A 25156-nucleotide genomic window follows, 5' to 3' on the forward strand; every position below is an offset into this window, starting at 1 on the left:
TCTGCCATTGCTTTCCCGGAGGAAGGAATGAGTGACGACATTTACCCAGAACCACCCGCGACAATGATTTTTGCCCCATCAGCCACTGGGATCTCAACCCAGAATTCCAAGAGGTGGGGTAGACTGCGGGAACTATGGGATAACTATGGGATAGCTACCCACAGTGTAACGCTCCAGAAATCGATGCTAGCCTCGATACATGGACGCACACCGCCGAATTAATGTGCTTAGTGTGGCCGTGTGCACTCGACTTTATACAATCTGTTTTACAAAACTGGTTTATGTAAAATCGGAATAATCCCATAGTGTAGACGTACCCTCAGTGTAAATTAGCTGCTTTCCTTTGGGAACAAGAGGCTTTTAGGTTAAAAACAACTTTTTTGTCTGAACTATTCATAATCTAGCCAACAGCGAATGTGATCTGCTCCCTACCTTACATCACAATTCACTCTGCAATTCCCCAAGCAAAATAACCACACCCTCATCCCTTGACGTCTAGTCACGCAGCCCAGGTCTCCTTTCTCACAGTAACATAGAGCGCGTACTTGAGATGAGGCGCCAGAGGAAAAGCAATTTTCAAGAACTAAAGAGACAGGAAGTAATAAACATTAAAGAATAAAAGATTCCTCTTTTTATTCACATAATTTTACTAGTTTGTATACAATACACAGATTATAACAATTCTTTGCAAGGGCAAATTACAGGGTTATCATGCACAAAACACAATACTTTGAGACAGTTTAGTGGCAATTCCTCCTATAGTCGCTTGACTCTAAGACAGGGGTCGGCAACCTTTCAGAAGTGTTGTGCAGAGTCTTCATTTATTCACTCTAATTTAAGGTTTTGCGTGCCAGTCATACATTTTAACGTTTTTAGAGGGTCTCTTTCTATAACTCTATAATATATAGCTAAACTATTCTTGTATGTAAAGTAAATAAGGTTTTAAAAATATTTAAGAAGCTTCATTTAAAATTAAATTAAAATGCAGAGTCCCCCGGACCAGTGGCTAGGACCCGGGCAGTGTGAGTGCCACTGAAAATCAGCTTGTGTGCCGCCTTCGGCACACGTGCCATAGGTTCCCTACCGCTGCTCTAACACAACACAGTTTCTTTGGAATAGAAACCTCTTAACACTTTTCTGGGCTGAAAGTGAAAGGAACGTATGTAATAGAGGAAGGAAGATGTTGTGTACAGACACAGCGTAATATCCCTTTAATTAGTTTGTGAGCATTTTTGTTCCATTCCCCGTGTTCAGGTTTTTTAGAAGTTGCCAGAACCCAACCAGAGCAGCAATGTGAACATGGAGGAATTCCTGGCATGTTGCGTATTTCCAATAAACACATGTTTGGACCCCACTGAACACATATGGTTCCTTCATCTTATGTTTGTGTCAAGAGAAAAAGAGAAGATCAAAGCTGGAATGACACTAAACTATAAAGAACATATTGGGCCAGATCTTCAGCTGGCGTAAATAGGCACAGCTCCATTGAAGTCACTTTAGATCAGTGGAAGATGTGATTCATTTTTGTTTACCAAATCTCCTGAAATAATGCAAGTAAATCTCTGTCGATAGCATTGTCTGCAGCATGTACAAGCAAATGCAAAATACACCACTACCCCGATATAACGCTGTCCTCGGAAGTCAAAAAATCTTATCACGTTATTGGTGAAACTGTGCTATATCGAACTTGCTTTGATCCACCAGAGTGCACAGCCCCGGCCCCCCCGAGCCCTGCTTTACTGTGTTATATCTGAATTCGTGTTATATTGGGTAGCGTTATATCGAGGTAGAGGTGCATACTTCAAAATCGCTTCTCAGAGAAGGCATTGGCCTGGCCCTGAAGGGAATACCCAGGAACAGTGCTAGAAAACCAAACCACACTCTGCTGGCTCAGAGCACCGAGTTTCCCATTTGAACAGCTGCAATAAACTCATATTGTGTGTTACACTGACAAGTCTGCCAGGCTCTTGATACCTGCATGTAATCACACTATCTTTAGCATTCCGTTACACATTTGCTGTCTCTACCGACATGCGACAGAGATCTACACGGTGCTGACGGGTAAACAGCCAATAGTGCTGATAGCATCATTTGATCTCAAGGAGAGTCTGGTAAAGAATGAAGCAGACACAACACTAAGGCCAGGTCTACACTACAGGCCTATATAGGTATAACTACACTGCTCAGGAGTGTGAAAAATCCACATCCCTGAGCAACATAGTTACACTGATCTAACCCCCCGCCCCGCATAGACAGCGCTATGTCAGCAGGACAGCTTCTCCCACCAACATAGCTATCGCCTCTCAGGGAAGTGGATTAACTATGCCGAGGAGGGAAGCTCTCCTGCTAGAGTAGGAGCATCTTTCAGTTAAGCACAACCGCCTTCCTAAATATATGAGGAGAACTTTGCAAAACACTGCACTTATCTTGGGACAGCCTGGATCTGGTAGGGGTGTGGGCTGCGTGTCGTGGCAAAGCGTCCAACCTCTCGAGGCCTGGCCTGGCCCTCAGGGAGACGGAAGGTGAAATGCTGCAGGAGGCTGGTGAAGAAGAGGAAGAGCTCCATCCTGGCCAGTGGTTCCCCCAGGCAAACACGGCGACCTGCAAGTGTGGGAGCGAGAAAAGAGGGAGGAGGCAGAGAGGAGGAGGATACAACACTACATGTAAATAACTAGTCACTGAAGGAGTAAGACCCTTACCGCACACCCATAGGTTGGAGTGAGCACAGAATCTGCCCCCATATGCAGCAGATGGTGAGTCTCCATATTCCCAGACCCTGTGTGAACAGGAACAACGAGGAAATACTTCTCCAGACCAATCAATGTTCTGTTTAATCCAATTCCCTGTGTCTGATTGTGGCCAGCACCAGAAGCTTCAGTGGAAATCATAAAACCAAGGCCTCTGTCAGTTGATTTGGAGAGGAGAATTACTGCCTCATTAGCCTGACTCAGAAAGGTCAGACACACTAATACACAGGGCTAAATCCTCAGCAGGTTAGATAGTAAAATATAATTTTGAAGTCTATGAGCTGATACCTGAAGTTAATGAGTTATGGAGACCATGTTAGGAGCTGGGTGAAACCTTGTGCAACACAGGCCCAGAAAGTGTTACACAACTAGCCATCTAATTGACCCAGAGTCAACCTTTAGAAACATAGTAGTAGATAATGATTTGTGTTTTTATGAATTTATATGTATATATAGTCAACCTCTAACAATGTAAGTGAATGGTTCCTGTCTATAGCTATATTCTGTTTAGTCAGAGATCAAAAGGAGTTGTTAACATATAAATGAAATGTGAATGTAGTAATAGCATTATCTTCATTTCTCTTTGAAGTATGTAGTAAACTAGAGAACACACAGAAACTGAGAACAGACAAAAACAGAGAGAGGCAGAGACAAAAGCAAGATGGACAAGGAGGAATAGCCTGTAAGTGCAGTGAGACCCTAGGAAAAAAGCTTTTGGGTTTGTTGGCAAAAGAGACTTTGGGCCATAAGCTAAGAAACTGCCCCTTTTATTACAGGTTCCTGTTGAGTTCAGAGGAGCAGGACTTTGTACGTTCCTTATAAACAAACAAGATGGCATCCAAGAAAATACCTGACTCCACCAATTTCTACTTCCAAGTGGAATGTCCCCAGGGCCCAGAAATTTGACAAACATAAGAACAGCCATAGTGGTTGAGACCAAAGGTCTATCTAGCCCAGCATCCCGTCTTCCAATGGTGGCCAATGCCAGGTGCCCCAGAGGGAATGAATAGAACAGGTAATCATCAAGTGCTCCATTCCCTGTCGCCTAGTCTCAGCTTCTGGCAAACAGAGGCTAGAGACACAATCCCTGCCCATCCTGAATAACAGCCATTAATAGACTTATCCTCCATGAATTTAGCCAGTTCTTTTTTGAACCCTGTTATAGTCTTGGCCTTCACAACATCCTCTGGCAAAGAGTTCCACAGCTTGACTGTGCATTATGCGAATAAATACTTCCTTTGGTTTGCTTTAAACCTGCTGCCTATTAATTTCATTTGGTGACCCCTAGTTCTTGTGTTATGAGAAGGAGTAAATAATACTTCCTTTTTTACTTTCTCCACACAGCCATGATTTTATAGACCTCAATCATATCCCCCCTTAGACGTCTCTTTTCTAAGATGAAAAGTCCCTGTTTTATTAATCTCTCCTCATATGGTAACCGTTCCATACCCCTAATAATTTTTGTTGACTTTTTCTGAATCTTTTCCAATTCCAATATAGTTTTTTTGAGATGAAGTGACCACATCTCTCCGCAGTATTCAAGATTTGGGCCTACCATAAATTTATGCAAAGGCAATATGAGATTTTCTGTCTTGTTATCTATTCCTTTCTTAATGATTCCCAACATTCTGTTGGTTTTTTCTGACTGCCACAGAACATTGAGTGGAAGTTTTCAGAGAACTATCCACAATGACTCCAAGATCTTTCTGGAGTGGTAACAGCTAATTTAGACCCCATCATTTGATATGTATAGTTGGGATTATGTTTTCCAATGTGCATTACTTCACATTTATCAACATTAAATTTCATCTACCATTTTGTAGTTTTGTATCATCTGCAAATTTTGCCACCTCACTGTTTACCCCTTTTACCACATCATTTATGAATATCTTGAACAGTACTGGTCCCCATACAGACCCCCGGGGAGACACCACTATTTACCTCTCTCCATTCTGAAAACTGACCATTTATTCCTACCCTTTATTTCCTTTCAGCCAGTTACCAATCCATGAGAGAACCTTGCCTCTTAACTCATGACAGCTTACTAGCCATTCAGGTTGAAATGGGGCAACCCTATTATCTAGTGCAGCTGTGGAGCAAATAGGAAAGGTAGAGTGTTGTGCTTTGTGCTGCTAAGGTACAAATACAGAGCTAGCTAACAAAAATCCATTCTTGAATTATGTGAGGCTCTAGATCAGCAGGTCCCAATTTTTTTCCCCAAGTGACCCCGTTTGAAGGAAATATTTTCATCCAGAATCCCAGAAAACATAGAGGAGGAAAATGGGTTCCTCTGCACAGCATGATCTCAGACACCCCGTAAGTGGGAGCTCCCCCCATGTGGAGGACATCTTTTTGCTCTACAAAACTGTCTTCTGCCCAGTGTATCCTCGTATATATGGTGCATGTGAGGTCAGAGCAAAATAGCATCCTCTGCACACAAAGGATTGCCACGATCCCATGTGCTGATGGCATCGCCCCATTTGGGGTTGGGAGCCATATTTTAGGAACCACTGCTCCACACAGAGTGAAAGGCAGGCACTGACAAAGTGCAGGGAAGACTGATTGCACTGCAATTTGGCACAAATGGAGGATGGCTGCTCAATTACCTGTTTACAGACTAAACTCAAATCATAAAACGAAAAACAAAACTGGCTTTTAACCAAGGGTACGTCCACACTTTGAGCTGGAAGGTGTAATCTCCAGTTCGAGGAGACGTGCCTCCACTAACTCTGAGCTACCTAGTGTGCTAAAAAGCAAAGTGTAGCCATGGGGGCACAAGCGGCGGGAGGGGTTAGCCACTTGAGTAGGTACCTACCATCTTGCACAGGATCATCCTCAGGGTGACCAGCCCCTTCCGTTGCTCACGCTGCAGTGGCTACACTCCTACGTGCTATTGGCGAGTTAGCGTGGGTATGTGTACCCAACCCGGAACATACACCCCCAGTCTGAAGTGTAGATGTACCCGCTGAGCCAATACCTAGCTAAGCTTAGTACAGAGAGAACCTCTCCCCCTCTCTCCCAGTACTGCAGAGTATTCTGGAAATGCGTTAGAAGCTGCCTAATTACATTTGTGACACATTTTTTTCCTTTGATGGGACCTCAACCCTCTCTGTAACTGAACCGGTTGGCTGCATTGAAACAAACCTAGAAAGCACCAACTGCTGTGCTAAGTGTTCATGGATTTTTGAAGGTGATCTAGTCACTGGGAAAGGTCCTATGGCAAAGCTATAACTGCTCAGTTCACAGACCCGTCTGTCTAAGCCCTTGTGTTTCCCACTGCTAGAACTCCTGAGCTGCACTGGTACATGCCTGGCAGAGGCAGTGCCCCACCAGTTCCGAAATCCCTCTGCTGTGGATGTGGTGACCAAAGGAGTTAGGACAGACTCTACAGCCCCTCCACCAGCCACAGCTGGCCTCCTTTGGTGTGTATCAGAGAATCAGTATTTCCCTCTTCCCATCTCTCTGATGAGTTGGGAGCATACAGGAAACTGGGAACATCCATCTCCCCTTAATCCCCTACTGATCCATATACCCCACTGCAGTGGTCCCAGGGCCTCCAGTAACAAAGGCCTTCCTTTGATCAGGTGCCTTGCAACTGATAAAGAAGTACGTGGCACACAACAATTTTGATCATGCTTTATCAGAAGTCCCTAACTATGATCCCATCCTTTTCCCAATAACACACACCTCACCTGTGTGCACACTGTTTCTAAACAGATTCCTGGGCTTGTAGTTACGGTTTTCGGTTACAGTACAGAAGCAATTAATGTGTTGCATTCAGTATGTCCTTGTGTCTAATGGAGTATGAAGTAATTTCTCTGGGGAGATACAGCCTGCTAATGAAGAACAGAGCCTAATGTGACGGATGGGTGTATTGGCTTAAGGGATGTAGGTCCTCCTTAACTGGCAGCTCCTCGTTCCTCAGGGATTAGGTAGGTGGGTTTGTTACCTAAACAACTGGAATTGATTTTTAATAAGTTGATCTTCTATTTAAATAACTACAGCTGTAGAAGATGAGCAATGAATTAATTAAGGTGACGGTTGCCCAGCTTACTACAGAATATAGAATACAAGACTGATTCCCTTTGGCCGATTGGTTTACATAGGCCCCTGGGACAAGCTGCTAAGACTCTCAAGGCTTGACCCTAAATACAGTATTTCAAGGACAGAGTTTCTGCACTGGAGAAATAGAGAGAGGGAGTTATTATGCAGAGGTTGCGTATACTGGTACCACCAGGGCACTGTAGAACAGGCCCAGCTCAGCACAGATTGTGCTGATCTTCCACATCAGGAAGATGCTCTCATGATGAGAGGGACATCTTGCTTTAAAGGAGACGCACTTTCCCGTAACAGTAGTGGGTCACATCTCATGCACTGTACCTCATTTCCAGAGGGACGGCCTCTCCCAGTTGCTCCTCCCCTTGGATTTACCTGCTGAGAAAGGCAGGAAGGCCTCTCGCTTCACAAACTGCCCAGCTGCATCCAGGAAGTGCTCCGGGTAGAACTGGTGCGGCTTCTCCCAAACCGTTTCATCCTTCAGCACCGAAGACAAATTAGTGATGACTGTCGTTCCCTGATCCACCCCAGAGAAGAAACAGGGTATGTAAGAATTGTCACATCAGAACAGGCCAGTCCCTCTGCATTCAATATCCCATCTCAAGTAGAGGCCATTGTAGGATGCTTCAGAGGAAAGCACAGAACCTCTCTCAGGTACCTAACTGCATAATCTTATAGCACAGTGGAGTGGGACGCTTTCAGGGCCCTAGCCAGTGCACAGCGTATGCTCTGAAGCTTGTCGCCCTTGTACATTGCATGCTAGCTAGACTAAGAGTAGGCAAGTGGTGTTTTCAGGGTCTACCGAGCTTTATGGGATGAAAATTCCTTCTACTCCCCACTTTTAGCTCTGGTAAGAGTGTTCTGATTGAGAGACTCTGAACTACAATTCTCATTGTCTTCACAGAAAAGGCAAGATCTTTCCCTTCTCACATGCCTTTGACCTGAGCTAGAGGAGTTTCTTCTAAGGGCAAAAGTGGGGTTTAGTATTGCATGGCTTTGGTCTCTCCGGTGAGACTGTCGCCAAGGAAGGCAATAATTGCCCATCATTGTCTCTTCTCCACTTGGAACTGGACTGAGATGCACAGTGGCCTCTGAACAGCTACTATTGCTACTGTTCTGGATTTGAACTCTTGACCTAGCAGGTAGTTTCTATACAGTTAATCAGCTTTACCTTTCTCCACCTTCAAGCAGATGTACTGAATGTTATAAGGTGCCCAAGACAAACTTACAGTCTCCCTTGTAATGATTGCAGTCCTTAGTTGTGTTTTAGCTCAATTCATTGTTTTTTCAGATATTGAAAGGCCTGTTGAAGATGAAGCTAACCACATAAACAAGGCTGTCTCTGAGCCCCAAGCTTTTTCAAAACTGTACATTTGATGACTCGCCAATGGCTGTGTGATTCAGAGCCTGGTACTCCACCCTCCTTTGCATGGAACCTTGGGGAGATTCACATGTGGAATGTCTGCAGCTTCAGGACATAAGTCTGCAAGGGGAGAAGATGTCTGCATCCCCTGCTGGCCACAGATACCTTTGGAATGAAGAAGCCTTGGAGCTCGGTGTCCCGATATGTCATATGAGGCACTCCAACAGGAATAATATCCCCATAACGTTGAGTTTCATGGATCACAGCATTGGTATAAGGCATGTTCGCTTGGTCCTCCATCTGGGGTAACCTGTCCCTGCCAATCACCTTATCAATTTCTTCATGGACTTTACCTGGAAAAAGACACTTTACATCCTCCTCAATATAACATAATGATGTACATCAACACTGTAGAAATGGGGAACCTGCAGATTTACCCTTAAGCTTTAAACACTGGGGGGCAGGGCTTGTCTGTCTATTTGTACAGCGCTGGGTTTATATTCTGTGAGTTTGTTAGCCACCTTCACTGAGCAGTTTACAAGTGAGTCATGCTCTAAGTGTCTGGGAGGTGGCTGGTGTCAGGGGCACTTGTTCAAGGGTCAGGAACGATATCCAGCAGTGGGGAGAGGGCGTGGACCAACTTCTGATTTCTCTCACCTCCACACAACCAGAAAGCCTCTTTGATACCCCAGACATGCACTGCTCTGCTTCCCAACTGCTAATTCCTGACCTCGCAATCAGGTCTTGTATGTTTGTTGAAAGCACCTGAAAGCAACAGTGCAAGGGAGGCAGAGTTTAGCTGGTTGGGGGCGAGGGGCAAAGTGAGCCCCATAAACAGTGGTAAAGAGAGGAATGCAGAATTAGGCGCTGAAGGAGAGCACACTCATCTTCGGTTATTCAGCCCAACTTACATAGTTATGCTCTGTGCTATGGGCTAATAGCTCATTGTTAGAGACATCCCACCTTCTTCATACTGTATTTGACCCACTTGTGCCTCTGGCATTAGCACATTTAAGCAGGTTAGCATTTATCCCTATGGAGACCCTAAGAGAAGGAAGAGTTACCAAGTAGCTACGAGGGTCTCAGAGTGCCCTTGTCATGAAGAAAAATGGTGAGAGCTCCTTCTGATACTGAAATCTTTATCAGGAGCTTTCTCTCTCCCTTCTCCCTTGCCACAGCTCTTTGCTCTCCCTCTCAGAGAGTTTTCCAGTGGAATTATTTCCCCAATCACTGCTGTGACTGCTGCTCTGGCAGCTTCATATGCCCAGAACACAAAGGTGACAGCAGATGCTAAGAAGTTCTCAGTGTAGGGTGACCAGACGTCCCAATATTATTGGGGGTGTCCCGATTTTAGGGGACTTGTTCCGCAGCCCAAGCTTACATCATTCAGCACTGGTTCCTGGGGGAGCTCCCGGTGCCCACCCACCGGCAGGAGCACCACATGCTCCAGGGGCGGGGCTTACAGGCACAGGGAGTGGGCAGAGAGCCCTCCGCCCCCCTTCCACCTGCCCGACCCACGACCCTAGGAGCCAGAGGGACCAGCCTGCTGGATGCTTCCCGGGACGAGAGCCATTCCAAGTGAGCACCACTAGGACTCCCCATCTTGCCCCCTGGCAGGCCCCTCAGACTCTTGGGGCGGGGGGGGGGGAGCGCCTCTGCATGCTGCCGGTGCCTGCAAGCCCAGCTCTGCAGATCCAGCAGCTCCCATTGGCACTTTTCCCAGCCAATGGGAGCCATAGAGCTCGCGCTTGTGGCGAGTGCAGTACATGGAGAGTCTGGAGACCCCCACTCGCTGCTATGACCCTAGGAGCCAGAAACAGGGCTGGTGAGTGTCACCAGGGAAGGGGGCAGGGTGTGATGGTGTGAGTGTCTGGGAGGTGCTGGGCTGTGAGGGTGTGGAGGGCGCTGCGCAGTGGGGGAGGTTTGTGTGTGTCAGGGCACTGGGCAGTGAAGGTCTGTGTGGGGCATTGTGTAGTTGTGGTGGTGGTGCTGTGGGGAAGGGCACTGGGAGGGAGGACAAAAGGGAGGGAGGGGAAATCTGTGTATTGGGAAAGTAGCGAGTGGGGGGTTCTGTGTGGGGTGCTGGGCAGCTGTGGTGGGGCTGTGGGCAGGGGGGCACTGGACAGGGTGTGTGTGCACAGCACTGTGCATTGGTGGTAGAAGGGTTGTAGGGGGGCTCTGGGCATAGTGGATCCAGGGGGCTGTGTGGCATTTCACTCTTGCGATCTGGTCACCCTATCTCAGTGGAAGATGCAGGGTTGGGAGAACCGGTCACATCTCCACCAGTCCTCTTGCTTACACTGGATGTCAGGATGGAGAAGCATGTACAGCAATGCCCAGCGCAGGGTGGTGGAGGTGGTCTCAGTGCCAGCGGTAAACAAGTCAATTGTTACCATACGAAGGTTGTTGTCATTGAAACTGCTCCCCGCATGCTCTTTGGCCTGAAGGGAACAAAAGAGAGCGTGATTTGACCTTAGATTTTTGTTGAGGAGAGAGGAGCAGACGGGTAGATAGTGGTAATTCATATTCTCAGACTGAAAGGTTGAATTGTTTGCAGAGTGCAGCATAACACGTGCATATGACAACACACGCTGTCAAGGCTCCTTGGCTGCACACATTTCAAAGTAATAATTTGTCCCACACATCATAGACTTCATCAGGAATAAAATTCAGAACCTTCTGCTCCAAAAACACAGGGTATGTCTACTATATTTTCCTTCACACAGCGTTAGAGAACCCAGTGCTTGAGCATCTACACTGGGGGAGTCAGTAGGTGGATGGCAGGCCCAATCTGGACTGCTAGATGCTTTTGAACAGACCCTGAAATCTTTTAATTTACTTATTATTATTGTTTATTTTTCTCTGCAGTTGGGACCTTGCCTATACCCTGACCAAGAAATTTGGACCTTAACAAACAATTATCGACCTACCCTGCAGAAGTCTTCACTGATTGTCAACCCTAGATTAAGAATATTCTAGGACAGGCGTGAACCTCTGGCATCCACACTGTAACTGACAGAGCAGAGTCAAACCAACCATATTCCAGACTCCCTAACACCCTCCCAGAATGTGGCCGCTCTAGCCCTGACTATGGGAAAGCTTTACTGCCCACCCTGCACATTACAGGAACTTTGACCAGCCTGTAAAAACTGCCTGCTGAGCAACATGGAAGAAGCCCCTTTTCAAGAACTTTTCTTCCTTGCACAGTCCCGCCTGTGTCAGGAATGGGGCAGAGTTTCCATGAGGTGCTGGTGGACATTTCAGCGGCACTTTCTGACCCATCAAAGTCCAGGGGTGCTGGAATAATTTTTATAGTGGGGGCGCTCATGACAGAAACCATGTATTTGGTCTTTGTTATTACTAATTCAAGCCAGGGGTTGTGGCCAGTTCCACTTCCAGCACCACTAAGGCACCTGAAAGAGCTTATGGTGGTGGAGGAGGAGTACCCAGGCATGGCAGACTCACACTGGCTGATGCTGCTCAGTACACTCAGCATACACACTGGAAACTCTGCGCACAGTCTCTTACCACCAGAGTTAAGGAAGGGTCTCCAGTCAGTCTTAGAGATTTGTGCCTCTGCAACCACAAGAGGTTAGTGTGATCACTCACACTGGATCAGGTCAGAAATTCCATGTAGTACCATAAGGGTTTCTTATCTAGATTTTCTCAGAGCAATTGTATAAATTTCGACATAGACTTAACATGGGCAATAACTAATATGCTATTTAAAAGCCAATTAAAATATAATTTGCTTTGTTTGCGATTCAGAACAAGAAGTTGACATTTAGAAACTTCCCACAAAATGAAAGCTTTTTAAAAAAGTTTCAGGTTAATCAACATTTTAAAAATACTATAAAATAAAACAAACCATAAAATAAATGAAAAATTGAAATGTGCTGTTCTGACAACCTCAAAACAGAATGTTTCAAGCCTATCAAAATGTTGCATTTTGATTTTTTCTACATGAAATTCTGTCAAAAATGACATGTTTCATTGTTTCAATTTTGCAACCAGCTGTTCTAGAAAGATACAAAAACAGATCAGGTTTTTGTTCTGGAACATTTTTCCAGCCAGGAATTCCCAGCAGCCTGCCTTTGAACGAAACTGTGACTTGGAAGGATGAAGGAAGTCTTCACTATGACCTTTGCCAAAACTATTAAGAAGTGTCTCTAAATAGTACATGGTCGGCTTATGTCAGGGCTGTTCCACGGCCAAGAGAGCTAAGGACCCAGGTACAGCACCCACTAGAGTGGGGCACTGCCTCAGTACAAAGTTCCAGCTATCAGCCTGTTCTTCAGCTGATTTCTGAGCATGAACTCATTAGACTCACTAGATAAGGGAAAACCAGAAGAAATAGAACAGTGAGCTGTTCATAGCAGTTCTATTAGCAAAAGGATTTTGCTTGTAAACTTTACAACGAGGGACAAGGGAAGCTAACAGGGAGTGTTCCCGTCACTAATATCTTCACGGAGCCAATGAGATCTACACCTGCTGTTCTCCTCCTACCTTCTCTATCTCCTGTAGAAAAGCATCAGTGAAATCTCTTTTTTCGGTAGGATTCCAGGTCGTCCTGTGCTCCTTCACAAGCTCATTTGTGAAGTCCAGGACCTCCTTTTGGGATCGGAAGACTCTCTGTGGCACTCCAGGGATGAGCAGCAGCCAAGGTACTACGACAAGGAGCTAAGATAACACAGTGAGAGAGAGAAAACCACAGCCCATGACTCCCAGAAAAGAATCACTAAACTACAATCTTACTGATCAATCAAAAGGCAGCTTTTTACCGACCAAATCATATGTGCTGAGTTACCTGGGGCAGGAATCCAGCTTCTTCATTTAAGGCCTGTTCAACCAAATGCAGCAACCTCTGAAATTTCTTATTGTCATAGTCAAAGCGCTCGCTATAGACGAGGGAGCAGATCACATTGCTAACTGCGTTGTTTATAAGAAAATGTGGATCAAAAGGACGACCTGAAAAACATACAGGATCAACCAAAGACATTAGGAGGTACAACATCAGTGTAGCCTGCTCCTCGCTGCATGGAACATACTGAGCAAGAACCTCTAACCTTTCAAAACTGCTTACGAATAAACCAATTTAAAGTCCATGCTCATGTAACCTGGAGAAGTTAAAGATGCCTCACATACTAACAGGGTTGGGCCTGGTCAATACTTGGAAGAGAGACCACCATTGAAAACTTAACAATTTCAGGTTTGTGCTGTAGATTCAGTCAGTGGTACTGACTGAAGGCTTTTGTCTGCAGCCATATTAGGAGGCAGCAAGCATTAGCTAAGAAGTCACATCCTCACATTCCATCTAAAATACATTAAAATAATAACATCGGGCTGTTAAAAAGGTGATTCTGTCCTAATACCACCCACTATCGCCAGATTAAAAAAAACAGATCTTAAGATGGTTAAAGAAAACTTAGTCTGATAGCGTCCTGTCTGGCATGAAATCACTTATCACTAGTTGTGGTTGTCAAATCCTCATTTCTTTCTTGTTTTATCTTTATGGTCCCCACTTCTCTATTGTTTGTCTGTATGATCTCTGTCTGCTTCTTTGTTTTTCTCTGTTACATAATTATTTTAGTAGGTGTAAATTAGTGAAGGTGGAGGGGTCTGATTGGTTAGAGAATTTTGTTACAATATGTTAGAATTGGTTAGGAAAATGATTGGTTAATATAGCTAAGCAGGACTCAAGTTTCACTATATAAACTGGGGTCCAAGAAGGAGACCAGCAGAGAAGGAACAGAAGGATTAGGAGGAGGAAAGACCTGGGAGAAGAAGAACTCACCGTTAAGACACAGCCTAAGATCAAAAGCTGCAAAGAATCCTCTGCACAACCCTGACATGCAGCAACCAGAATCCAGATGAGATTGCCCTTGTATGGCCAACAGGGAAAGTCCTCCTGCCTGACCAGGACTGGGGAGCATAGCAGTGTATGCATAGTACGTGTATTCTGCTTGGTAATTGTTAATAAATAGAGGTTATTGTAGAACTGATAAATGAAATTGTTTTCAATTATTCACTTTATTAATGTAACTTCTGTGCACCATTCACTACACTTGCCTATACTGTAACTTCTGTTCTCACTCCATTTTGTAAAAGCTTCCTCCAACCTTCATTTTTGCAAACCCTGCTGTAATCTTATTAGTTTAGTTTAGATGTGTGAATGAGGTATGTATGAATGATGGAATCAACCTCCAGCCCCAGCCCATCCTGATGAGATAAAGTTCAAATACCAACGGCTGAAGACCTAGACAACAGCCCTAAACAAAGTAAGAAGCATCCACCCTAAAAAGAAAAGGACAACAGAACAACAGAAGGAAGATCAAAGCCAGGTCCAAGGCTGAAAGTCACGCCTGCAATTGATGGGTGATCAATCTAAACCCAGAGGCAGCGTGACACAGCAAGACCTATAGACTTTGAATCCAAACTAAAAGCCTATAAAAAAGAAGGGTGAGATGAGAGACTTTGGGTAACATTCTGCTGCCAGCATGGAAGAACATCGGTGCCTGCCCAACAGAGATCCAGCTCAGCCTTGTGCCCAGCTTTCCTGGCCAGTTAGCTGCCACAAGCTACGAACCCAAGCTGCAAAATCAAGCCATGAACTCAAGCTATCTTTGTCATAAACAGATAGCTAAGGGTTAACATCTCTTTCACCTGGAAAGAAGTAATCTGAAACACCTGACCAGAGGACCAATCAGGAAACAGGACGTTTTCAAATCTGGGGGGAGGGAAGTTTGTGTCTGAGTCCTTTGTTCTGGTCTTCTGTCTGACTCTCTCTCGGCTATGAGAGGATTTCTGTTTCCTGCTTTCTAATCTTCTGTTTCCAAGTTGTAAGTACAATATAGTAAGGCAGTAAGGTTTCTATTGTTTTTATTTTTGTATTTACATGTCTATAGTTGCTGGAGTGCTTTGAATTGTATTCTTTTTGAATAAGGCTGTTTATTCATATTTCTTTTAAGCAATTGACCCTGTATTTGTCATCTTAATACAAAGAGACCATTTTAATGTATTTTTTCTTTCTTTTTATATAAAGCTTTCTTTTAAGACCTGTTGGAGTTTTTCTTAGTGGGGAACTCCAGGGAATTGAGTCTGCAGCTCACCAGGGAACTGGTGGGAGGAAGAAGTCAGGGGGAAATCTGTGTGTGTTAGATTTACTAGCCTGACTTTGCATTCCCTCTGGGTGAAGAGGGAAGTGCTTGTGTTTCCAGGACTGGAAATAGAGAGGGTGGACTCCCTCTGTTTATATTCACGGAGTTTGCTTCTGTGTATCTCTCCAGGAACACCTGGAGGGGGGAAGGGAAAAGGTTTATTTCCCTTTGTTGTGAGACTCAAGGGATTTAGGTCTTGGGGTCCCCAGGGAAGGTTTTTGGGGGGACCAGAGTGCCCCAAAACACTCTAATTTTTTGGGTGGTGGCAGCTTTACCAGGTCCAAGCTGGTAACTAAGCTTGGAGGTTTTCATGCTAACCCCCATATTTTGGACGCTAAGGTCCAAATCTGGGACTAGGTTTATGATAATCTTCAGGACTGGTAACTATGCAGCAGCTGCAGAACACCTGATGAATGTGGGTGTGTGTGTGTGAATGTGTGTATAGGTATTAGGTATAATGTGAATGTGTGTGTATAGGTATTAGGTATAATGTCTGTGTATAAGAATTAAGATATTAGTTATTAGTCATAAATTGTTATAATAAATGTGGCATCTTTGCCTTGTCCCCTTTAAAAAGATCTTGCTGGTTTTTACTGGTCTAATAAAATTGGTATAACATTATTACTGTGTAAGGCTCTTTCGCTGGTAAAAGGTCTTGCAAACCCACAAACAGTATGCCCTGAGACCTAGGAATAGGGTACGGGTGGGTGTCTAAATTAAGAGGATTACATCTTGAGCCCTAATAACTGGATAAAGTGGGTGCCCCTAGAGTGTGTGAGTAACAGAGAACTGTGTGCTGGTAACAGTACTCATCTCTGCCTCAGTACTGAACCCGTGCCTGCTGTGTACAGGGATGTTACTGGGATGCTACAGACATTTTTAAGTTGAGGCATAAAAGTGATATCCTTAAAGACTTCATGGCATGTTTTGGAAGTGTTTTAATGTTGATGCCTCCACCAAATTCCAGCTGAGGTAATAACATTCTACCAACCTAAAATTCCCCTTGCACATTCAATTGCAGATGTTGAGTTGTTTGGTTGTTTTTTGTTTTGTTTTGTTTTGTTTTTACTTCCCATCACAAACTCTCATTTTAAAACATCTGTCAGGATATCATATTATCCTTTCATTTCTTTATGTATGGAAGTTACACTGGTCCCCTGCCCCATCTCCCTTGATGCCACAAACCTTTTTCAGAACAGATTGCAGAGCACAGAAATCCAGCTTCCTCGGTCACACGCTGCTCTAAGGATCTCTTTCCCATCCCAAAGTTCCTCAAGGTGGAGAGTGCAAATCTCCTTTGCTCCTTCCAGGCCTGACCATATCTTGCAACCACCACACCTGGAAAATAGTAATAAACAAGAGACAATCACCTCTGGGAAGCACCGTCCAACATTCACTGCACAGCAACAAAATAGGGCTGGGGGGACTGGCTTCTGAGGAAGGATAAAAGAAACTAAATGTAGCTTGGCCAAAGGCAACTAATGGGAGCTATTATTGCATCTTCAGATGTGTAGGTGGTTAGTGCAGAAGGAGAGGGATTATTCAGGGAGCTCCAAGATATAGCTAGGAGGAAGGGCATGAAATTCAGGTCCAGATTTGCAGCTGGTATAACCTGATGCAGTCAATGGAGCTAAGTCATGCTATATTCTAAGGGTGTGAGCCTCAGGTTGGATGTCAGAAAACATTTCCCAGTGATGAGATCTACTAAACTACTCAATAGTCTCTCAAAGGAATTAATGAATGTCCCATCACAAGCCATTTAAAATTGGATTGGACAAAGCACTGAAGAAGATACTACAGGGAGCATCCCTGCATTGGCCAGAGTATGGGCCAGGGTGAGGCTGAGAACACAGGCGGTGCATAATGGAGGTTGTGGGAGGCTAAGCAGGGCCGGTGCAACCATTTAGGCAAACTAGGCGGCCGCCTAAGGCACCTAGTGGTTGGGGGCGCCTAAAAGCCCCCTCAGGCAAGGAGGTGGAGGTGAGCTGGGTGGTAGGGCATGCGGAGAGGGTTGCCTGCAATAACAGGCGGGGGGGAGGCACAGGGGAACAGCTCCCCGCCCCAGGTTACCTCCACTCTGCCTCCTCCACTGAGCACACAGCCCAGCTCTTTGGTCTTCTCCAACCAGCGCTGCAAGCCTGGGCGGGGAGGAGAATTAGAGCAGCGCTGACGTGCTCAGTGGAGGAGGCGGAGCGAAGGTGAGCTGGGGTGGGCTACTCAGGCAGGCTTAGTTTCCGCAGAAGGTCTCCCCAGGCAGGGTTAGCTGCCATGGAGGGGCGGGGTTAGCTGGGGGCCGTGCAAGGTGGAAGTTTCCCCTAGGGCGCGCAACTTCCTTGCACCGGTCCTGAGGCTAAGCCTCCCCAAACCTCTGCTAATACTCCCCACCATGGTCCTGCGCCAGTGGGAGGACTCAGAGCTCCTCCAGCCAGCCTGGGCTTGGGGTGGCTCAGGCCGGTGGTGGCTTGGGCGAGGCTTCTCCGGCCACAATAGGGGCTTGGGGCAGGGCAGGGGACTAGTCTCCCCAATGGGGGGCTGATACGCTCCCCATGGTTGAGAATATGTGAATCTATAGATATTTTTCCAGATCTAATCTTTGTTATGTTAGTGCTTTGGGATAACCTGAGATAATTCCAACCCCAAAAGCCTCCCTTTTAGGTTGCATTTCTTTCTACCTTCCCCCACTTTCACTCTTAGGTCCTGGAGGTTCCTCAGAAGGAGGTTATTTCTTTTACAAGCCAAGAAAGGTACATACATATGGTGAAGGTTAGGAAACTGCCAGTTCTGACAATGGCTGTCAATTGGTATTGATTACCATGTACCTTCTACAGAACATTTCAGAATGGCCATGTCTTAGTAGTTGTTGCAGCACTGCAGTTGGGAAGGAGAGTCCCCATTTTGATCTAACCTGATTTCTTCCTCTCGAGAGGTAGTGTCAGGGGAAGACTCCAGGAAAAGCAACATCAGCAGAGGGACAAGAGAGGGAAGGAGCTCACTTCCCAAGTCCCCTTCATCCTCTCCTGGAGCTCAAATGATAAACCCAGCCAGTCCCCCTGCAACACTGCCAGAAAATTATGTTAGTTTCCAAGGCACTTGCCTTCGGCATTCTTTCCGTAACCCAAGTGCTCATATATAGAAAAGTATGGTCGGTCAGCAAAGTCTTCTGATTTCTGGACCAATGCTTCTCTTACAGCTTTGAATCCATTCACTACTATCAGATTACTCCAGCAGTTCTGAAGGCTAAAAACATTTCCATATTTTTTACTCAGCTGCCAAGAAAACAAAGAGGAAAAACATATTGTTCTAAGTCAGGCTGGAAAGCAAGCCTGAAAAAATCATATTGCATTTCTGTACTCTCTCTAACTTAGAAGGATCTCAGAGCACTCTGTTGGGCTTGTTAGCTCATCATGGATGTGCAGCCACTTCTGGAGTGGAACAACTCACAGCAGTACTACACAGCCACTTACACAGGGAGAGAAGAATGCAACCATTGTCAGCTGACGGTGCAGGAAGAGTTTATGTCAACAGAACGTAACTAACCAAGTTGAAATTTGACCAGGGACCTTGTGAAAGTGTCGTGGGCTCGTTAACGACTACCAGCAGTCAGGATCTCTTTTGGTGTCTTCAAAGATAACAGACCCAAGTGTACATTGTTCCTTAAAACCATGGTGTGGCACTGGTTTAACCACCAACACAGAGAGCCTTCTGCACTAATTCCTGCAGCACATGGCTTTGCATAGGAAATATCCCATTCAAGTACTGACCAGGCCCAACCTTGCTTAGTTTATGAAATCTGATCTTATCACAGAGGATATAGTAGTGCTGGCTACAGATACACAAAAAATAAAATTATTGACATAAGGGATTGTGGGGAGGGGGGCCTCTTCTGTGATGCTGGCAAATGAGGTGCCAGTTCTTGCCCAAGTTGCAGACATTAGCTAAGAACTAACAAACTCATTGCTGGAGACCAGACCAGTTCACCTGTATGTTAGTTTGCTCAAAATAGGTATTAGTCTTACAAGAATGAATTTAGTGTTTAGACTCTGTGAAATGCTTGTGAGTTGCTGCAGGCGTTAATCTCACTTGCAATGCCTGTGTTCCGCACCATAAAAAAATATGTAAGTTTTGCTTTATAACTTAGCAAATGGCTGCTCTGGACTTGTGAACCCAGGCACAGGAATCCTCCCTCCCCACATTGAGGACTGTCAAAATCAGCTGGGTCAAGGAACATTGCAATACAAAGGATTGGCTAACGGCCCGGCCCTATCCCACCTTGGAAATGCCATGTGCAAGGAGGCTTGTTCTGTGGACTTGGAAGCCGAATGAAGGAAATAAAACAAAGTCACAGGAAAATTTTCCATCTGTTTGGCTATCTGAACTGTGACACGGCTAGAGATCCCCAGGGTTGCCTGCTGGGTCAGCCCTGAAAGACTCTTTGAATAGATACGTCACTGCAACTCAGTCACTCTTAGATTTAGATGATAACTTATTTGCGAGTATAGGTTTGCTTGCTTGAACCTGCAAATAACTCTGTCATTTCCTTTTTCTAGTTAACAAACCTTCAGATAATTGATTACAGGATTGGCTACAGGTGTTGTCTTTGCTGTAAGATCTAGGGTACCAACTGATCTGGGGTAAGTGACAGGAATAACCTGAATGTGGTGTGATTTTTTTGGTGACCATTTATCAGTAAGTCCAGTTCATCTGGGTGGCAAGATAGACTGGGGATTCTAAGGGGACTGTCTGAGACTCCATGGTAAGCCTGTTACAGTGATACAGGAGCAGGGGGGCTGGAATGGGGGGGAAGGTTAGGGGGGCGCTCCCCACAGTGTTTCCTGGGTGGCTCTTACCACAGCCAGGCTTGGGCTTCCAGCCTGGCCTGGCAGCAGGGCCTCAGGGAAAAGAGGAGGAGGAGGGGGTGGAGGCACAAAGAGGGCAGGGCCTCAGGGGATGAGGAGAAGAGAGGTAGGGCCACAGAGGGGGCAGAGCCTCATGCCATCCCACACACTTCTACCGAGGTTCCAGCACTCCTGGTCAGGAGTTCACATTAGATACTGGCTTGGTGCAATCTGCTTACATAACACACAACAGTTTGGGGTATCTGCCCTGCTTAGCAGTCTGCCCTGAGACAGGCACTCACACTCTTGAGCCCCTCCCAACAGCATGATCGTTTCTTTGCCCATCTCTTAAGCTATGTGGGTGGTTCATTACCCCAAAAACATTAGCCAGAAGATGGCTTATTGCAGCTATGACATGCGACTATGATCCTAGCCAACGCTGTTCTGAGCATTACGGCAGATGGCAATAACACTCAGATAACGGGAAAGGTTTTTGTGTTGATTAGTGCCTGAATACAGCTGTGATTCAACTATTTTGGTAGGGAAAAAAATCACATCCCTGACTGAAATCATTAAATTGATACAAAAACTGTGTGTAGACCAGACATGCCTGGAAAGGGGAAGCATAAAAGTCCTGCCCTTTTTCCACACTCAGGGAAACTTGAGGAGGGGGCACCTATGGAATTGCAGGTTTTCAGCTAGTGCCCAACAACTTTCAGGTCTTAGACCAAAGCAAACCAAGTTAACTTCATTGAGAATGACATTCTTGGCTGCAAAACTGAGTTTGGTAATCACTAACCTTGATCCTTTCCTGCAGCTAACAGTTGTCTGGTGCAACGCAGGAGAGGGTAGTGCAAAGTTCTTTTAGATACCTCTGGACTCTCCTGATCATGTGCACCAGTCCCATCCCACTCCCCTGCAGTAATTTAGATTAGCCTGAAGGCCTTTCTAAATTGTGGCAGTTTTCACTGGCCATGAGAGGCAGTTACAGCAGCTGGGATTCTGCAGGGTACAGGGGAACCCTGGCCCATGCCCCTTGGCTACAGGAAAGCATCGTGTAGGAATTGCTGTTGGATTTTCCCTCTGTCCTGGCTGAACACGCTCTGGCTGGCTACACTGGCTTTGAGGCTACTTTGCACCACTCCACCAGCACAGAGTGTGCCTGATGTAAGCGAGCACCAGGGCCACTGTACCCTGGTGACAGACAGGCATTGCAGAGCACAAAGCAGAACAATTCAAAGCCATCATCAAATAGTTTAGGTCCAAAATTTAACCTATTTTCAGCTATTTGTGGGATTTCTTGAGGATTGTACCCACACGTGGGAGAAAATGCCCTTCTGGGCCAAGAATTTAGGGAGAGAAAAACCACAAGTAGTTGTTTTATGTGTATGTGAAAAACACAAGAAACCAATGCATCGTGTTCCAGCTTTTCTACAGTAACTTTCCTCAAAGCCACATGGACATCAGCCAACGATGCTGATGACACACAAAGAGGCACTGTGTGACAAGCAGATGAGAGTCCTTTTCTATAAGGCACTGGCGAACATGTGTCTGTAACAGTGCCTAGCATTCCGAGCATTCACCTCATTACCAGAAAGATACTGATTAAAAAGAGAATTCAGAGAAAAGCCACAAAAGAGATTAGGGAGCTGGATGGGCTGATTCATGAGGAAAGCTAAAATGATGTAAATATATAAACTGGTCAAATATCTAAGGAAAGGGACTAGGATTCTGCCTGCAAGTATTTGAAAGATAAAAATGCAAAGGATGGAGGGAAATAGTTTAGGTTTGGGTGAAGGAGTAACGGATTGAGACTAAGTAATGGAGAATTTACTCTGGACACCAAGAAACAAACCCTCAGCAAGAGGTGCATCAGACTGGGGAATAGTTTCCTAGGGGAAGTGATGAAAGCCTCTTTGCTGGGAATTAAAACTAGATAAAGCCCTGCGGGGCATACCACTAGAAGTTAGAGGGGTGGATAAGAATAGGCCATTTCTATCTTTGATTTCTATGATTCTGTAAGTAAAAGGAGCTGTTTTCATTTCTGTTCTGTGAGAAATGCAAGAAAGGAAAATGAAATTGTGTGAAATGGAAATGGGACAGAAAAGGGAATAATATGTTGTTGCTAAAAATGTGGAGTTAAAACAGCTACAGATCAAAAGTGTTGTTGGCAGCATTGTCGTCACCTGATTTGATCTGGAAACTCAAAGTCTCTTCCTACCACATGGTGAAAACAAGAACCAGACCCAGTTTCCCTTGACTGCAGTGTTGAAAGGTGCCAGCCTAGAAATGGGGCCTCTGGAGTTTGGCAACTACAATCACAAAACATAATATGATTTAGTTGCCTCAAGCGACATCAGTAGTTTCCTTGGAGACAGGACAAAGCATGCACTTGCAACAACTAATCCTGCAGCGGTGGTTTGTGCTCTTGTTAGCGCAGACACAGCCAGCAAGCACATCCTACACTTGTATAGCTGGAGATTACAGGTTTGTTCACTTTTGCAGAGTCACTGCATCTGGGTGTTCCCCTGTGGATATGGCGTCTGCGCGTGCGCAGTGGGGATCACTCTCCTCCAGTGCTATCATATTTGCAGAGAATTCTACTGGACTTGGGAGTGGAATGTTGCCCTCTGGACCCTAGAGCCAGAGCAAAACCACAGCAGATAATCACAGAGCGTTAGAGCCCCTCCTCCCCTAAGGGGACTGACTGTTACTGTGTTGGAAAAGCCCCTGCATGTAAAATAACCCCTCCAGCCCGCATCAGCTGGATTAACAAACCACCAGCCCACACCAGCTCTGTTCCACAGCACGCTGTGCTCAGGGTGACCAGATGTCCTGATTTTATAGGGACAGTCCTGATATCCAGAGTTTTGTCTTACATAGACACCAATTCCCCTCCCCCCACCCCCATCCTGATTTTTCACACTTGCTATCTGGTCACCCTAGCTGTGCTCTCCAGCTCCTCTGGCACTGACCTGGGTAAAGGAGAGGTGCGGGTTGTGGAAATCGATCTGCAACATGGTCCCAATGAAAGGCAGAGAGGTCGGCCCTGGCGGGTAGCGACTCCAGCTCTTCCTGCGCTTCAGGAAATCAAATAGCAGAGCGAAGACTGTAAGGGCTATGCCCAGTGCTGGGAGGTTGTTCCCGCAGGATCGAAGCTGGGACCAGAGCCACAGGAGCAGTTCCATGATCGTTCTCCCCTTTCCCCACCACCACCACCACCACCACCACGTGTTTTTAACTCTCACCCCTGCCTCTTTTCCCTGCTCCTGTTCTCACTCTTTGCTCTTTCTGTCTCCCTACTTTCCTCCACTCATTCTCCTTCTCTCTCTATTTCTCAGACACCCGCCCCCCTCTGGCCAACGTCACAGCTTGGAGCTGCTTGGCCAGAATTTCTCTGTAGCCCCTCCTCTGCCTAGATAATACAAACTTGCAGGGGAGTGGTAATGAAAGGGCATAGCTCCAATTCCAGCATCTGTGGTATGTAACATAAGGAAGAAAGGAGCCCCTGGAACCTGTGTGAGCTGTAAGATTGAGTCCATAGGCAAGGATGAGTCTCTCCTAGGGCTTTAATTGCCTCTTGTATTCAGAAGTACAAAAACAATGAGGAGTCCGGTGGCATCTTAAAGACTAACAGATTTATTTGGGCATAAGCTTTCATGGATAAAAAACCCACTTTTTCAGATGCATGGAGTGAAAATTACAAATGCCAGCATTAATAAATATATATTGATGCCTGTGTCTGTAATTTTCACTTCATGCATCTGAAGTGGGTTTTTTACCCACGAAAGCATATGCCCAAATAAACCTGTTAGTCTTTAAGGTGCCGCCAGACTCCTCATTGTTTTTGTGGATACAGACTAACATGGCTACCCCTCTGATACTATTCAGAAGTAGCAATCCTTACCTAGACTGACTAGATGTCTCCATTTTATAGGGACAGTCCTGATATTGGGAACTTCTTCTTATATAGGCGCCTATTACCATCCCCCTTCCCTGGCTGGATTTTTCACACGTGCTGTCTGGTCACCCTAACTTCACTGTTTCTTCTCACTTGGTTGGTTAGTAACCAGCTTTTGCCGAGCCCTTGAGACATTGCTTAAAATGTGTTTAACTAGATCTGAGGCACTACCCACAACGTTACGAAGACAAATCCTGCTTTCACTAAATCTTGAAGGCGAATGATTTACTCACTGAGAGAGAAAAATTATCTGCTAGCCCCTGGCCAAGAGCTGAAATCCACTTCCTGCACCCACCACTGTCTGAGGATCTTGTGTGTGGAGATAAGAGCCCCTTGCACCTTCTTTAAAAATATACTTGCTACATCCAGGGGAGGTTATTTTTTATGCTGTAGAAGGCAAAACTTCTGATAATGCGATAGCAGGGTGTGAGCCAGGCACCTCCTGGTGCCAACTGGCAGAAGGCACAGTGGTGCACAGAGTTTGACAGGAATCCCCCAGATAAGACAGATGTATAGTAATTCACTAAAAAGTGAAACATGAGGTCTCTGCCCACAGCCAGTAATGGGCTGGTTGGCATGTTCTTTGCAGGATGCATGTCTGGATGATATTTAAGAAGTTACTTATCTGTACTGAAAAATTATGTTTTTAAGGTCTGAGAGTTAAGGTGAAAAATATGCTCCTGTCTCTTCCCTCTGCCCTGACACTTCTCTCTCTCCACCTGGTCAGGTGTGTATTGTGTCGTGCCTGTGCCGCAGTGGAGCCCTAGCCTCAGACTGAGCCAAACACTAATCAAGAGATAGTGAAATCGACAAGAGAGGAGCACACAGGAAAAAAACCACCCATGGGTGCTGAGCGGCATCCAGTTTACAAGTAAGGACGGTGGACTAGGGATATAACCGAGGGCAAAGAGACACATCCTGTGCATCTTTCCACTGAGGAGACAAGTTGGCAGTATGGCTTGTCTCATGGAAGATCACAACCAAGCCTGGCTGTAAGATACTGGAAGGATTTGGGGGAACTTTGCTCTACAAGACAG

The 25156-nt window shown here is 45.6% G+C and overlaps 1 protein-coding gene across 1 annotated transcript; it reads right to left on the reverse strand.

The window, feature by feature from the left end:
- Window positions 1–1528: 1528 nt before the first annotated feature.
- On the reverse strand, window positions 1529–23475 carry LOC115643782 (cytochrome P450 2D14-like). The gene is made up of 9 exons (XM_030547770.1): window positions 23134–23475; window positions 18418–18589; window positions 16509–16661; window positions 12974–13134; window positions 12673–12846; window positions 10466–10607; window positions 8332–8519; window positions 7179–7320; window positions 1529–2601 (listed from the first exon to the last, which is right to left on the reverse strand). The coding sequence occupies exons 1-9, from the start codon at window positions 23344–23346 to the stop codon at window positions 2423–2425; spliced, it is 1524 nt and encodes a 507-aa protein (XP_030403630.1). The 5' UTR covers window positions 23347–23475; the 3' UTR covers window positions 1529–2422.
- Between the last annotated feature and the right edge of the window lie 1681 nt (window positions 23476–25156).

Source organism: Gopherus evgoodei, chromosome 1 (genome assembly GCF_007399415.2).
Source record: "Gopherus evgoodei ecotype Sinaloan lineage chromosome 1, rGopEvg1_v1.p, whole genome shotgun sequence".
NCBI lineage: Eukaryota > Metazoa > Chordata > Testudines > Testudinidae > Gopherus > Gopherus evgoodei.